Below are 16,350 nucleotides of genomic sequence, written 5' to 3'. Positions count from 1 at the left end.
CCATGGGACCCTGTTTGGGATCAGCGTCTGCTTGGGAGAGAGGGGATCCACCTCACTAAGCGGGGCAAAGGTATTTTTGCCAGTAGGATAGCTGACCTCATTAGGAGGGCTTTAAACTAAGACTGAGGGGGAGGGAGAGAGTAACCAGCAGCCCTGTGAGGGAGTGACGGACAGGGTCACTGAGCAAAGGCAGGGGGTGATGTGATGGGAAGGGGTCACAAAATCAACAAAACGGGGCTTAAGCAGGGTCACCTCCAGCATTTGCATGTAAGCAAGGAAGTGCCTACAAGGCACCATTATGGAGAAATCCCCAAAACCCTTTCTAGGGAGTCAACGTGCCGGGGTGCCTCTCTGAAGTGCCTGTACGCTAACGCACGCAGTATGGGGAATAAGCGTGAGGAGTCAGAGATGCGTGTGCAGTTGCAGGGCTACGATCTTGTTGGGATCACGGAGACGTGGTGGGATGGCTCCCGTGACTGGAGCGTTGCAATGGAGGGCTACGGGCAGGCTTTAGGAAGGACAGGCCGGGAAGATGAGGAGGGGAGTGGCCCTTTTATGTGAGAGAACAGCTGGAATGGCATGGAGCCCTGGTGGGAGGCTGATGAGCCAACTGAGAGCTTATGGGTAAGCTTGAAGAGAAGACGGGTAAGGGTGGCATTGTAGTGGGTGTCTGCTATAGGCCGCCCGACCAGGAAGAACAAGCGGATGAGGCCCTCTACAGACAGATAGGAGCAGCCTGGGCGTTTGCAGGCCCTGGTCCTCACGGGGGACTTCAACCACCCCGATATCTGCTGGAGGGACAACAGCAGGGCATAAGCAATCTAGGAGGTTCCTGGAGCGCGTCGACGACAACTTCCTCACCAAGTGATAGAGGTGCAACGAGGAGAGGTGCTCTGCTGGACCTCCTACTGACCGACAAGAGGGCTCGTTGGGGATGTGAAGGTCAAAGGCAGCCTTGGCTGCAGTGACCATGAGATGGTGGAGTTCAGGATCCCGAGAGGAGGGTAAAAAGCAAGCTCACAGCCCTGGACTTGAGGAGAGCCGACTCTGGCCTCCTCAGGGATCTGCTTGGAAGTGTCCCGTGGGATAGCATCCCCTGAGGGAAGAGGGGCCCAAGAAAGCTGGTTAACCTTGGAGGTCGCCTCCTCCAAGCTCAAGAGCGGTCCATCCCAACGAGCAGGAAGTCGGGCAAAAATGCCAGGAGGCCTGCGTGGATGAGCAAGGAGCTCCTGGCCAAGCTCAAGCACAAAAAGGAAGCCTGCAGAGGGTGGAAGCAAGGACGGGTAACCTGGAGGAATACGGAGACGGTGTCCGAGCATGCAGGGCTGAGGTTAGGAAAGCTGGAATTCCCAACTGGATTGAATCTGGCAAGGGATGTCAAAGACAACAAGAAGGGCTTCTATAAGTACATGGGTGACAAAAGGAAGGCTATGGAAAATGTGGGCCCTCTGCTGAATGAGGCGGGGGACCTGGTGACACAGGACATGGAAAAGGCTGTGGGACTGCAGCGGCCCCTTCTCTCCCTTCCCCCCCTGCCGGTACCTGCCGCCCTTTCTCTTCTGTCCTGGGACTTCGGGGTGACCTGCTGAAAGAAAATGGTGTCCACCTGCCACAACTGCAAGGCTGTGGCTGCAACCCAAACGGAAGCACTACAGCCTACCTATGCTGACGTCTCCCCCCAAACAGACCTCCCAGGACCGATATAGCTGTCTAGACCTCGGGCTGCATGGAGCTCCAGTACCTGGAAGTCCCCCTAGCACCCGAAGGCAGCGGTGGATGTCACAGCTGCAGGCGTGCCCAGCTGGAAGATCTCCTTGGACAAGTAACTATGTTACAAGAGAGCTCGACAGCAGCACAGTATCCGGGAACGCGAGCAGGAGATTGATGCGTGTATTGTACGCTGTCCCAGGCTGAGCGACAGCCTGCCTTAAGGCTGCGCAAGAGGAAGGTAAGCCTGAATCCAACCTCGAGCTGACTGACACAAGTAACTCACGAGATGAAGGAGACCGGATGCTTGTCTGTGCTCGGGGTAGAAGGAAGACCCTCCCCCATCTCCTGAGGTGTCCCTACATAACAGACAGGATGCTCTGGGCTTGGAGACTGAAGAGCACGTGAGTAACGGACAGGATCCAGGACAAGCCAACCGTGCAAAGCTGACCCAACCACCCACCCGCATTAGAAGCAGTGCCACCAGAAAAGCACGTAACGTATTAGTAATTGGAGATTCCCTACTGAGAGGCACCGAAGCACCCATTTGCCGTCCAGACGATTTCTCTAGAGAAGTCTGCTGCCTACCAGGAGCTCGCATTCGTGGCGTCACTGAGAGGCTGCCGAGCCTGGTGACCCTACAGATTATCATCCGCTCCTACTATTCCGTGTAGGGTCTGACGAGGCAACTTAGAACCCTCCCAAGAGACTATATGTCCCTCGGAGCAATGCGAAAAGGATCAGGAGCACAGGCGGTGTTCTCCTCTATCCTCCCAGTCAGAGGAAGGGTCCAGGAAGGAGGAGACGGATTGAACAGGTGAATGCCTGGCTGCGTAGCTGGTGCCATACTCAAGGTTTTGGCTTCTATGATCATGGATCTACCTTTGAGAAGCTGGGTCTGCTGGGAGCTGATGGATTCACCTGACCAAGCGGGGCAAGAGGGTCTTGGCCAACAAGCTGGCCAGACTTACAAGGAGGGCTTTAAACTAGACTCAGCAGGGGGAGGGGATGGAGTTTTGAGCAACAGAGAAGAGCCAGGGGCTGCTGATGCGTTAGGAACCAACAGGGGAACACCTGAGAAATGCCACAGAGGAATTGGGCTTGATCCTCCAAAAAGGTGACACGGTCGACAGCCCAACTGAAGTGCCTCTATACCAATGCACGGGTAACAAACAGGAGGAGTTGGAAGCCACTGTGCAGAAGGAGCAGAAGGGAGCTGGCAGCTCTTTAAGGACGTTTTTCTTGGAGCACAAGAGCTCTCGATTCCCATGCGTAAGAAATCAGGCAAGGAAGGCAGGAGACCGGCATGGCTGAGTAAGGACCTTCTGGTCGAGCCGAAGCGCAAGAAGGAAATGCATAGGCAGTGGAAGCAGGGACACGCATCCTGGGAAGAATATAGGGATGCTGCCCGGGTGTGTAGGGATGGGATCAGGAAAGCTAAGGCACAGCTGGAGCTGAATTTGGCAAGGGATGTGAAGAACCATAAGAAGGGCTTCTACAGGTGCGTTGGTCAGAAAAGGAAGACTAAAGAAAACGTACACCCCCACCCCACCCCCCTCCGATAAAGAAGACAGGAGATCTAGCGACAAGGGACATGGAGAAGGCTGAGGTACTCAACGATTTTTTTCCTCCGTTTTCACTGGCAATCACTGTTCCCACATCTCTCAAGTCCCTGAACCTCAAGGCAGGGACTGGGGGAACAAAGTCCCTCCCATCGTAGGAAACGATCTGGTTCGAGACCACCTGAGGAACCTGAACATACACAAGTCCTGCACCTGGGAGGAACAACCCCATGCCCAGTATATGCTGGAGGCTGACTGGCTGGAAAGCAGCTTTGCAGAAAAGGACATGGGGGCTCCTGGTGGACACCAAGTTGAGCATGAGCCGACAATGTGCCCTTGCCGCAAGAAGGCTAAGGAGATCCTTAGCCCGATATAGAGGAAAGCAGGGTTTATATAAGTTACAATACAGTTGTGTAGACCAATCAAATTGCTCACTGTCCCCAGGGGTGCAGGGCACCACAGACCACCCTTGGGCAGCTTTGGGGGCACTGCCTATTTTTCTAAAAGCCTCCTACCCAGCTTAGCGCAAATCCTATCTTGATCTGCCCTCCAGCCCTCAAGCCACCAGTGCTGAACACACGCTTTGTATTTTTATTTTCTGCCAGGAGGCGTGCAGCTTAGAAACGTCTGCAATTGAAGTGGGCTTTCAGGGAACAATTTTGAGGAACTTCTGTTGGTTCTGCGAAACGTTCTGAAAAGTTAAGGCCTGCCCTGCCCTGGCAAAAGCAGTCATTTGACTGGAGGGAGCAGCACCAAAAAGCCACAAGCACGTCATGGGTGGACTTGATGCGTTAATAAATAACAAGAAATAGTACTTCTAGCTACAACAGCCTCTCCTGAGACCTCGTTGCCCGCCCACAGGGTCGCAGCACTACACGGCACGCAGATCCCTCCGCGGACTCGCCCAACGTCTTCTCCCTCCACCCCCAGGTCGGATCCCTCCGCGCCCCGAGGGCACGCAAACTCCCTGAGCCCCGGTAAGCACCAGGTCGACGAGGGCGGACCCGCCAAGGGGGCGGGGACAAGCGAAAACGACAGACGAGACAGCCAATCGAGACGCGGGATCGGCCGGCGGCGATCTGGCGGCCCAACGGGCGCCGCGGAGGGCCTGGCCGAGTGGAGGAAGCGCGGGGGCGACAACGGGCCTTGTCGTGGCTGACGAGATTATTGGGGCGCGGGCCGCCCGGCCCGGTGGCGCCACTACTGTCTTCGGAAAGGTCATCGGCAAGGCGCTTCCCCGCCAACGTCATCTACGAGGACGAGGAGGTAGCCGCGGCTTTGTTCTGTGCGCGGTTCCTCTTCCCTTCCCCCCTTCCCCCCTTCCCCCCGTCCCCTCCGTCCCCCGGCGCTCGCAGGCCCCCTGAGCTGAGGACCCGTTGCGCGGTGCCCGGGAGCGCGGCAGGGCGGGTGGCGGCGTTGCTGCGGGTGGGTGGAGGGACGGGGGACGGACGGGGCCTCTCTGGGTTGTGGCGCTCTCTACTGCACCATCCCTAGAACATCGCGCTTCTTCGGTGCCCCCCTCCCCCGGCTGCCGCGGCGCGTACTGGGTTGCTGGTGCTGTCCGGCTCGCCTCGGTTCCCAGCCCCACTGTGTCGTGTGTGCGCTTGCGTGCGTGCGTGCGTAGAGGAGGGCCTCTGACGGTAACGCACTTGGTGGCAGCCGCAGACGTGTGCCGCGCGATATCCCTTTGGCGCTGCAAGTCGTGCAAAGTTTGCTGCCGAGGGATGGGAGTGGTCCTGCCTCGTGTAGGATGATAGTCTTGAAACCTTAGATTAAGCACACGCAGTCAATCTCCTCGGGGATTCCAGGGGTGGGTGTGTGTGGGTGTGTGTGTATGTATGTAAACAGCGAACGTCTGAGTAGTGACCGTAATGAGTTAGTTCTGCATAGGAGGAATGCAGGTCTTGATGTGCTTCGTCATAGCATTATAGAGATTTCACAGCCCTGCTGTGCTAGGCTTTAGTTCTGAACCCCCAAACTGGATTATTAAAGCAAAGAATTACAGCTTTTCTTATTTTTCTTAAAAAAAAAAAAAAATATCGAGAACCCGGTCGTCCTGCAGGCTGCAAAAGCTTCCCAGATCTTGTTTCTGTGGTGAAGTGGGACCATGATAACAGCATGCTTGCAAGGTTCACGGACGCTGGCGCACCACAAGGTGCTAGGAACTAGAGCGAGCTGCTTAGACTGTGGGGAAAAAAAATGCAGCTGTTACCTACACGATGTTAACTTTAAGTTAGTATCCCGTGTAATTTTGTTATTAAAATGCTGAAGATTAACAGTTAGGGATGTCTTCTGCTTTTGAAGGCAGGGTTTATGTGCAATCTAGAAGCCAGACTCGTACTATGCACTTGCAGGCTTCCTGGGATTATGCTTTTGTTCAATACTTGAGCTCCCTGTACCGTGGAAAACGAATGGCCGCTGATCTTCCACTTCACTAAATTCTTTGCTGATTCAGTTAAGCCATTTGTCTCCTGCCTCTGTGTGGACCACATCGAATAGAAAAACTGCTTAGGAAACGATCAACCCAAATGAAACCATACTGGAGGTCGCTAATCTGAAGTACTGGCCCGTCTCCTTGCCCCCATCATCTTACATGCTGAATCCCACTTCTGGAGGGGGCTCTGTAAATACGTTGTATTTTGTGTATAGAAAGTATTAATATCACGTAAGAAAAATCAGCGTTTCGGCTTGTGTTTGGGGTATCTGGTAATCTGCTTCTGTACGAGTTCAGTGGGGCATATTGATTTGCTTAAGCTATTACCTTTCTCTGAAGCCAATTACGTTTTAACTGTTTACTCTTCCTCCAGTGCCTTGCGTTCCGTGATCTTTCACCCCAAGCTCCGACACTTTTCCTAGTCATGCCTAAGGAGCCAATTATCAGGTTATCTGAAGCGGAAGATTCTGGTGAATCTGTAAGTACTGTGGAAGCTTTCTGTACACTAAACTGTACCTGTAATTAGTTCCTAATTTACTAGACTCTTTCCCATCCCCCCTTTTCCTCTTGATGGGCACAGTAGGCTGTTTTGGGTTTTCTGGCGCTATAATCTTTTGCCTCTAGCTTGTAATGGAGTTGAGCTTTTTGACTAAAAGTAGTGATATAAAGCAATGCTCATCCCTGGGTATGTACTTCTGGTGCAAAATGCAGTGTTGTTTTGGAGCGCAGTCTGATGCCTATTGTCACGGTTTAGAGTAAGAGTGGTAGTACTTCTTCTAATACGGAGAAGAGGGCTTGGGGTTTTTGGCAGGTCGGGGGTGAGGAAGGGCAAAGCTGGTTGAGAGGTGCTGGATGCTTCACTTTCAGCTATGCAAGTCAAGTTCAAAGACTTTGTAAACCCACGCAAAAGCAGCCTAAAGTTTATTTTCCACCCGAATTGCTTATGTTGCCTGAAGATATAGTGGGGGCTTTAACCCGGAGACAAACTTAGCGTCTGTGGCTGTTTTGTAGTCCGTTACTGTCTAGCTTGAAAAAAATTGCATGGCTCTTCTTTCCCCCTATAGTGTGCAGAATCGGTCTTTGTAGCTTTGCTTGGAAAATGTCAGTTGCAGGCGGGCGGACAGACGGTCATTTGAAGCGCAATGGTTGAATTGCTAGGAATTGGCTACCTGGTTTCTCTGGGTGGTTCTCTGCTCTCATTCCTTCCCTTCCTGCCCTCTCCCCTCTTTGTGTGTGGCTTTTTATTTTAGTTATTTATGGTTTTGTACTTCCTTCTCCAGCTTCTTGGGCATTTAATGATTGTTGGCAAGAAGCGTGCTGCTCACCTGGGCCTGACCAATGGATTCTGGATGGTTGCGGATGAAGGGCCCGAGGGTGGGCAGTCTGTCTGTCACGTACATCTACGTATTCTGGGTGGCTGTCAGTTGGGCTGGCCGCCTGGCTAAGATTTTTGCACGGTAACCTGGGAGGAATACGGAGACGGTGTCCGAGCATGCAGGGCTGAGGTTAGGAAAGCTGGAATTCCCAACTGGAATTGAATCTGGCAAGGGATGTCAAAGACAACAAGAAGGGCTTCTATAAGTACATGGGTGACAAAAGGAAGGCTATGGAAAATGTGGGCCCTCTGCTGAATGAGGCGGGGGGACCTGGTGACACAGGACATGGAAAAGGCTGTGGGACTGCAGCGGCCCCTTCTCTCCCTTCCCCCCCTGCCAGTACCTGCCGCCCTTTCTCTTCTGTCCTGGGACTTCGGGGTGACCTGCTGAAAGAAAATGGTGTCCACCTGCCACAACTGCAAGGCTGTGGCTGCAACCCAAACGGAAGCACTACAGCCTACCTATGCTGACGTCTCCCCCCAAACAGACCTCCCAAGGACCGATATAGCTGTCTAGACCTCGGGCTGCATGGAGCTCCAGTACCTGGAAGCAGCTAGCTATGGCTTATACATTCGGAGAGACTGAATCCCACTGTTCCCACATCTCTCAGGTCCCTGAACCTCAAGGCAGGGACTGGGGGAATAAAGTTCCTCCCATCGTAGGAGAAGATCAGGTTTGAGACCACCTGAGCATCCTAAATATACACAAGTCTATGGGACCCAATGAGATGTGTCCCAGCATCCTGAGGCAATTGGCAGACGTTGTTAAGCCACTCTCCATCATATTTGAAAAGTCATAACAGTTAAGTGAAGTCCCTAGTGACTGGAGAAAAGGGAATATCACACCCATTTTTAAAAAGGTAAAAAGGTGGACCCTGGGAAGTGATGCCATCCAGCGAGACCTTGGCAGGCTGGAGAAGTGGGCCCTTGCGTTCCTCATGAAGTTCCACAAGGCCAAGTACAAGGTCCTGCACCTGGGTCGGGGCAGTCCCCAATATCAGTACAGACTGGGTGATGAATGGATTGAGAGCAGCCCTGAAGAGAAGGATACTTGGGGATACTGGTGGATGAAAAATTGAGCTGGCAGTGTGCGCTTGCAGCCCAGAAAGCCAATCGCATTCTGGGCCGCATAAAAAGAAGCATGGCCAGCAGGTCAAGGGAGGTGATTCTGCCCCACTATGCTGCTCTGGTGAGACCCCACCTGGAGTACTGCATCCAGCTCTGGGGTCCCCAGTACAAGAAAGACATGGACCTGTTAGAGTGGGTCCAGAGGAGGGCCACAAAAATGGTCAGAGGGCTGGAACACCTCTCCTATGAGGAAAGGCTGAGACAGTTGGGGTTGTTCAGCCTGAAGTAGAGAAGGCTCTGGGGAGACCTTATTGCGGCCTTTCAATATTTAAAGGCAGCTTACAGGAAAGATGGAGAGAGACTTTTTACCAGGGCCTGTAGTGACAGAAGAAGGGGTAACAGTTTTAAACTGAAAGAGAGTGGATTTAGATTGGATATAAGGAAGAAATTCTTTACTGTGAGGGTGGTGAGACACTGGAAAACAGGTTGCCCAGAGAATTTGTGGATCCGCCATCCCTGGAAGTGTTCAAGGTCAGGTTGGACGGGTGTTGTGGTTTAACCCCAGCTGGCAACTAAGCACCACGCAGCCACTCGCTCACTCCCCCCACCCAGTGGGATGGGGGAGAGAATCAGAAAAAAAAACCTCATGTGTTGAGATAAAGACAGTTTAATAGGACAGAAAGGAATGAAAAACAATGATAATGATAATAATAATATGACAATAGTAATACTAAAAGAATTAAACTATACAAAGCAAGTGGTGCACAATGCAATTGCTCACCACTCGTTGACCGATGCCCAGTTAGTTCCCGAGCCACGATCAGCCCCTCCCAGCCAACTCCCCCAGTTTATATACTGGGCATGATGTCATATGGTATGGAATATCCCTTTGGCCAGTTTGGGTCAGCTGTCCTGGCTGTGTCCCCTCCCAGCTTCTTGTGCCCCTCCAGCCTTCTTGCTGGCTGGGCATGAGAAGCTGAAAAATCCAAAACACAGCACTATACCAGCTACTAAGAAGAAAATTAACTCTGTCCTAGCCGAAACCAGGACAATATCCACCCCTTATTCTATACCATCTACATCATGTCCAGGTCCCACACTTTCCAATGCATTTTCAATTAATCACCACCACTTTTCCTGTCTTTTGATACATATACACACAGATATCATTCCCTTAATCTATAAGCCTTTAAAATGTCCATTTAAAATGTTCGTTGAGTTCATTCAGTCCATGACTTTGGACTCCATCTATCATAACAGTCTGTCTGGGCAGGAGGGATGATGCAAAGTCCGCTCAGTCGGCAGAGCAGGATCAGACTTTGGTGCGGTGCAGCGGGCAGATGACATTGGGCGCAGCAGGAGGATGGTGTGTGGTGTTGGATTGTTGCATGCTGCAGTCAGTCCTGGTTCCATCACTACTGCACTTCGCTTGGTTTTATCAAAGTTCATTCTTCATTAATCTAAGTAATTCTTACTGTAATACCATTAATATAGCACATAACAGTTATAATAATGATGACATACAGTGGCAGGGTTATATAGCAATTAACATAGTACAATTTAATCTATTGGCTGTTCTCACCTAAAATCAAATCCCCTTGAGGCACACATCGGACTTCCCCATCCTTCCGCATCACCCACCAAGTGCACCCAGGCCCTTGAGTAAAAGCAATCCCACGAATGGGTTTGCCTTTGCCTGAGGCAGGAGTAACCCAGACTGTTTTCCCTAGCATATTTTTTATGTGCACTACAGGGACTTTATCCCCTTCTACAGTACGTAAAAGTTCTGATTGGGCAGGGCCAGCTTGATTGGCAGATCCTCTAGTGTTGACTAACCAGGTGGCCTTTGCTAGATGTGTATCCCAATGTTTAAAGGTCCCACCACCCATTGCTCTCAATGTGGTCTTTAACAGTCCATTGTATCGCTCGATTTTCCCAGAGGCTGGTGCATGATAGGGGATGTGATATACCCACTCAATGCCATGCTCTTTGGCCCAGGTGTCTATAAGATTGTTCTGGAAATGAGTCCCGTTGTCTGACTCAATTCTTTCTGGGGTTCCATGTCGCAATAAGATTTGCTTTTCAAGGCCCAGGATAGTGTTCTGGGTGGTGGCATGGGGCACGGGATATGTTTCCAGCCAGCCGGTGGTTGCTTCCACCATTGTAAGCACATGGCGCTTACCTTGACGGGTTTGTGGGAGTGTGATATAGTCAATCTGCCAGGCCTCTCCATATTTGTATTTCAGCCATTGTCCTCCATACCAAAGAGGCTTTAACCGCTTGGCTTGCTTAATTGAAGCACATGTTTCACATTCATGGATAACCTGTGCGATAGTGTCCATGGTCAGGTCCACCCCTCGATCATGAGCCCATCTATATGTTGCATCTCTTCCCTGATGGCCTGAGGTGTCATGGGCCCACCGAGCCAGAAATAATTCACCCTTATGCTGCCAATCCAGATCCACCTGAGCTACTTCAATCCTAGCAGCCTTGTCTACCTGTTGATTGTTTTGATGTTCTTCAGTGGCCCGACTCTTGGGTACGTGGGCATCTATATGACGTACTTTCACAACCAGGTTCTCTAGCCGGGCAGCAATATCTTGCCACAATGCAGCAGCCCAGATGGGTTTACCTCTGCATTGCCAGTTACTCTGCTTCCATTGCTGCAACCAGCCCCACAGGGCATTTGCCACCATCCATGAGTCAGTATAGAGATAAAGTATTGGCCATTTTTCTCGTTCAGCAATGTCTAAAGCCAGCTGGATGGCTTTCACCTCTGCAAACTGACTCGATTCACCCTCTCCTTCTGCAGTTTCTGCAACTTCTCTTACAGGACTCCATACAGCCGCCTTCCCCCTCCGATGCTTTCCTACAATGCGACAGGACCCATCAGTGAACAGGGCATATTGCCTCTCATTTTCTGGCAGTTTATTATACAATGGGGCCTCTTCAGCATGCATTACCTCCTCCTCTGGTGATATTCCAACATCTTTGCCTTCTGGCCAGTCTGTGATCACTTCCAGAATTCCTGGGCGACTGGGGTTTCCTATTCGACTTCATTGTGTGATCAGTGCAACCCACTTACTCCATGTAGCATCAGTTGCATGATGTGTAGAAGGGACCTTCCCTTTGAACATCCAGCCTAGCACTGGCAGTCGGGGTGCCAACAGGAGCTGTGTTTCAGTACCAACCACTTCTGAAGCAGCTCAAACTCCTTCATATGCTGCCAATATCTCCTTTTCATGTGGAGTATAGCGGGCCTCAGATCCTCGATATCCCCAACTCCAAAACCCTAGAGGTCGACCTCGGGTCTCCCCGGGTGCTTTCTGCCAGAGACTCCAGGTAGGGCCATTCTCCCCGGCTGCGGTGTAGAGCACATTTTTAACCTCTGGTCCTGCCCGGACTGGCCCAAGGGCTACTGCATGAACTATCTCCCGTTTAATCTGTTGAAAGGCTTGTTGTTGCTCAGGGCCCCATTTAAAATCGTTCTTCTTCCGGGTCACTTGATAGAGAGGGCTTACAATCAGACTATAATTTGGAATATGCATTCTCCAAAAACCTACAACACCTAAGAAAGCTTGCGTTTCCTGTTTACTAGTTGGTGGAGACATAGCTGCCATTTTGTTGATCACATCCATTGGGATGTGACGACGTCCATCTTGCCATTTTATTCCTAAACACTGGATCTCCTGTGCAGGTCCCTTCACCTTACTCTGTTTTATGGCAAAACCAGCTTTCAGAAGAATTTGGATTATTTTCTCCCCTTTCTCAAAAACTTCTTCTGCTGTGTTGCCCCATACGATGATGTCATCAATGTACTGCAGGTGTTCTGGAGCTCCACCTTTTTCCAGTGCATTCTGGATTAGTCCATGGCAAATGATGGGGCTGTGTTTCCACCCCTGGGGCAGTCGATTCCAGGTGTACTGGACGCCCCTCCAATTGAAAGCAAACTGTGGCCGGCACTCTGCTGCTGTCCTGGTTTCGGCTAGGACAGAGTTAATTTTCTTCCTAGTAGCTGGTATAGTGCTGTGTTTTGGGTTTAGTGTGAGAATAATGTTGATTGATAACACACTGATGTTTTTAGTTGTTGCTAAGTAGTGTTTATACTAAGTCAAGGATTTTTCAGCTTCTCATGCCCAGCTAGCAAGAAGGCTGGAGGGGCACAAGAAGCTGGGAGGGGACACCGCCAGGACAGCTGACCCAAACTGGCCAAAGAGCTATTCCATACCATATGACATCATGCCCAGTATATAAACTGGGAGAGTTAACTGGGAGGGCGGATCGTGGCTTGGGAGCTAACTGGGCATCAGTCAGCGGGTGGTGAGCAATTGCATTGTGCATTGTGCATCACTGGTGGTTTTTTTCTTTTGTTGTTGTTTGTTTGGGTTTTTTTTCCCTTCCTCCCCCTCCTTTTTGTTATATTCCTTTTCATTACTATTATTATTATTGTATTTCATTATTACTATTGTTAGTATTATATTTTACTTTAGTTATTAAACTGTTCTTATCTCAACCCACGAGTTTTACTTTTTTTTTCCCTTTCCTCCTCCTCACCCCACTGGGAGGGGGAAGGGGGAAGTGGCTGCGTGGTGCTTAGTTGCTGGCTGGGGTTAAACCACGACAGCTTTTTGGCGCCCAACGTGGGGCGTAAAGGGTTGAGATAACCACAGATCTGACCAGAGCGTGTTAAAACGACTTTGTTATTTGTTGTATTGTATTAGTTTAGTGGTCGCTGGTCACAATGTTGGGTTATTTGCTCTTAGAGTTGTGGCGTTCGTTCTTAGAGTTTTGTTATGTATCACCTCACTTGCCGTATATAGTCCCTGTGCTGCTGCTTATCACCCATAAGGTGTGGTGGATTAAGGTTTTCGCTTTGCTTTACTATGTAACACTGATTTATGGTACGATAAAATTATCAGTTGTGGGACTAATCCGGTATTTGTACTCAGCATTGCCGTTATCTCCGTACTTCGGGAGCTATCTAGCGGAAACTATTAATAATTACACCCTTTACCTTTTCTCCTCGGAGAGCCAATCTATGGGGGAGACACCTTCCTTCACCTTCCCCTCCTCCTCCAGGCTAATTACAGTAGTGTTTGAGAATTTTGAAAATTTTGAATATCCTTGGAATGTTTAAACTAACATGGTTCTATTGCTAGGAACTAGCTTGTTCCTGAATGTGGTTCAGGTGTTGTTTAGGGTTAAACAACTATTTAGGAGATCTGCCCCAAAGAGATCTGCCCCAAAGCTGCAGAGTTATGAGTGGCAGGGTGTGTGGGGTAGCATGAGTAAATGCCTAGGACGGTGGGCACCTCCAGCGTTTTGGAACTTCACCCTTGAACAAGTGCAGAATCCTGAAAAACAAGTAGAACATTTGGAAAAGTATGCTGTCACCCCGACAATTCCAGGGAGACACAAATCACTGCAATGTGCTGGGCCTGGCTCATGCCTACCGAGCTCTGTTTAACATTATTCAAGGGAAGCGAAGGTCTCTGGATCTGACAACAAAATGACAGCCACTGCAGCCCCTCCAGCCCCGGCGACAGGCACTGCAGCCACTCCGACCCCAGCAACAGACGCTGCAGCCACTTCGACCCCCGTGACAGACACTGCAGCCTCTCTGGCCCCCGTGACAGACACTGCAGCCTCTCCGGCCCCCGTGACAGACACTGCAGCCAATTCGACCCCCATGACAGACACTGCAGCCTCTCCGGCCCCGGCAACAGGTACTACGGTTACTGCAACGCCTGTGACGGGCACTGCAGCTGAACCAGAGAACCAACCTGTGCCAGTATCAGTCGCTCCTATACAGAAGAAGAAATATACAAAAAAATCAGTTCACTTAGCGAAGGATGAAGATGAACCAGGGCCATCACGAGAACAGGAGGAAGAGGCAGAACCAGAAGTAATCACCCGATCTCTATCCCTGAGTGAGCTGCGGGATATGCGAAAAGATTTCAGCCGTCGTCCAGGTGAGCACATTATCACCTGGCTGCTCCGATGCTGGGACAATGGGGCTAGTAGCCTGGAATTAGAGGGTAGGGAAGCCAAGCAGCTGGGATCACTTGCTAGGGAAGGTGGCATTGATAAGGCGATTGGAAAAGGGACACAAGCCCTCAGCCTCTGGAGGCGACTCCTGTCAAGTGTGAAGGAAAGGTATCCCTTCAAGGAAGATGTTATATGTCAACCAGGCAAGTGGACCTCCATGGAAAGAGGTATTCAGTACCTGAGGGAATTAGCTGTGCTAGAGATGATTTATTATGACCCGGACGGTGCACAATTACCCAGAGATCCAGACGAAGTCCAATGCACACGACCCATGTGGCGGAAGTTTGTACGGAGCGCACCATCATCGTATGCCAAACCATTGGCAGTACTAACTTGGAAAGACGAAGAGGCACCGACAGTGGATGAAATGGCTCGCCAACTCCAGCAATATGAAGAAAATCTCTCTTCGTCCCTACGAGCCTGTGTCTCGGCTGTGGAAAAACTGTCCGAAAAGTCCAAAAAACTGATCGAACTAATCGAAAAGTCCTACTCCCCACCTGTACAGACCAATATCTCAGCTATTAGGAGTGAGCGTTCCTCTGATCAAGAGAGAGAATATAGAAGGTATACACCATGGGGTACCCTGTGGTTTTACCTGCGTGACCACGGAGAGGACATGAGGAAGTGGGATAGAAAACCCACCTCGGTCCTAGATGCACGGGTACGTGAATTGAAAGGAAAAACAACCAGAAAAGGGGATTCTTCCAGGAAAGATGCCGCTCCGGTTTCCAGACAAAGTAGAAGGTCTTCTGACCCTCTTGAAGGGACCTCTAAGTCATTTTTACAAGAAGTGAGTAACAAATACTCTGACCAGGACTAGAGGGGCCCTGCCTCCAGCCAGGTGGAGGAAAGGGACAACTGGGTTTATTGGACTGTGTGGATTCGATGGCCTGGCACATCACACCCACAGGAGTATAAGGCTCTAGTGGATACCGGTGCACAGTGTACTCTAATGCCATCAAGTTATAAAGGGGCAGAACCCATCTGTATCTCTGGGGTGACAGGGGGATCTCAACAGCTAACTGTATTGGAGGCTGAAATAAGCCTAACTGGGAATGAGTGGCAGAAACACCCCATTGTGACTGGCCCAGAGGCCCCATGCATCCTTGGCATAGACTATCTCAGGAGAGGGTATTTTAAAGACCCAAAGGGGTATCGGTGGGCTTTTGGTATAGCTGCCTTGGAGACAGAGGGAATTGAACAGTTGTCCACCTTACCTGGTCTCTCTGAGGACCCTTCGGTTGTGGGGTTGCTGAGGGTCAAAGAACAACAGGTGCCAATTGCTACCACAACGGTGCACCGGCGGCAATATCGCACCAACCGAGACTCCCTGATTCCCATTCATACGCTGATTCGTCAACTGGAGAGCCAAGGAGTGATCAGCAGGACTCGCTCACCCTTTAACAGCCCCATTTGGCCAGTGCGAAAGTCTAACGGAGAATGGAGACTAACAGTAGACTATCGTGGCCTGAATGAAGTCACGCCACCGCTGAGTGCTGCTGTGCCAGACATGCTAGAACTTCAATATGAACTGGAGTCAAAAGCAGCCAAGTGGTATGCCACAATTGATATTGCTAATGCATTTTTCTCAATCCCTTTGGCAGCAGAGTGCCGGCCACAGTTTGCTTTCACTTGGAGGGGCGTCCAGTACACCTGGAATCGACTGCCCCAGGGGTGGAAACACAGCCCCACCATTTGCCATGGACTAATCCAGAATGCACTGGAAAAAGGTGGAGCTCCAGAACACCTGCAGTACATTGATGACATCATCGTATGGGGCAACACAGCAGAAGAAGTTTTTGAGAAAGGGGAGAAAATAATCCAAATCCTTCTGAAAGCCGGTTTTGCCATAAAACAGAGTAAGGTGAAGGGACCTGCACAGGAGATCCAGTGTTTAGGAATAAAATGGCAAGATGGACATCATCACATCCCAATGGACGTGATCAACACAATAGCAGCTATGTCCCCACCGACTAGTAAACAGGAAACGCAAGCTTTCTTAGGTGTTGTAGGTTTTTGGAGAATGCATATTCCAAAATATAGTATGATTGTAAGCCCTCTCTATCAAGTGACCCGGAAGAAGAACGATTTTAAATGGGGCCCTGAGCAACAACAAGCCTTTGAACAGATTAAACGGGAGATAGTTCATGCAGTAG

General features: G+C 50.5%; 1 protein-coding gene across 1 annotated transcript; it reads left to right on the top strand.

Moving 5' to 3' along the window:
* The first annotated feature begins 381 nt into the window (after positions 1-381).
* LOC127028129 (adenosine 5'-monophosphoramidase HINT1-like) lies at positions 382-7,180 on the top strand. Its single transcript, XM_050913920.1, is given in 5 exon segments — positions 382-523; positions 4,242-4,504; positions 4,506-4,535; positions 6,077-6,181; positions 6,984-7,180. Coding segments are annotated over 5 exon segments (705 nt in total). The 3' UTR covers positions 7,149-7,180.
* The last annotated feature ends 9,170 nt before the right edge of the window (positions 7,181-16,350 follow it).

Source organism: Gymnogyps californianus, unplaced genomic scaffold, assembly GCF_018139145.2.
Source record: "Gymnogyps californianus isolate 813 unplaced genomic scaffold, ASM1813914v2 HiC_scaffold_199, whole genome shotgun sequence".
NCBI classification, from domain to species: Eukaryota; Metazoa; Chordata; class Aves; order Accipitriformes; family Cathartidae; genus Gymnogyps; species Gymnogyps californianus.
The sequence above is the reverse complement of the archived record's forward strand: the minus strand, read 5'-3'. Positions and strand labels throughout refer to the sequence as shown.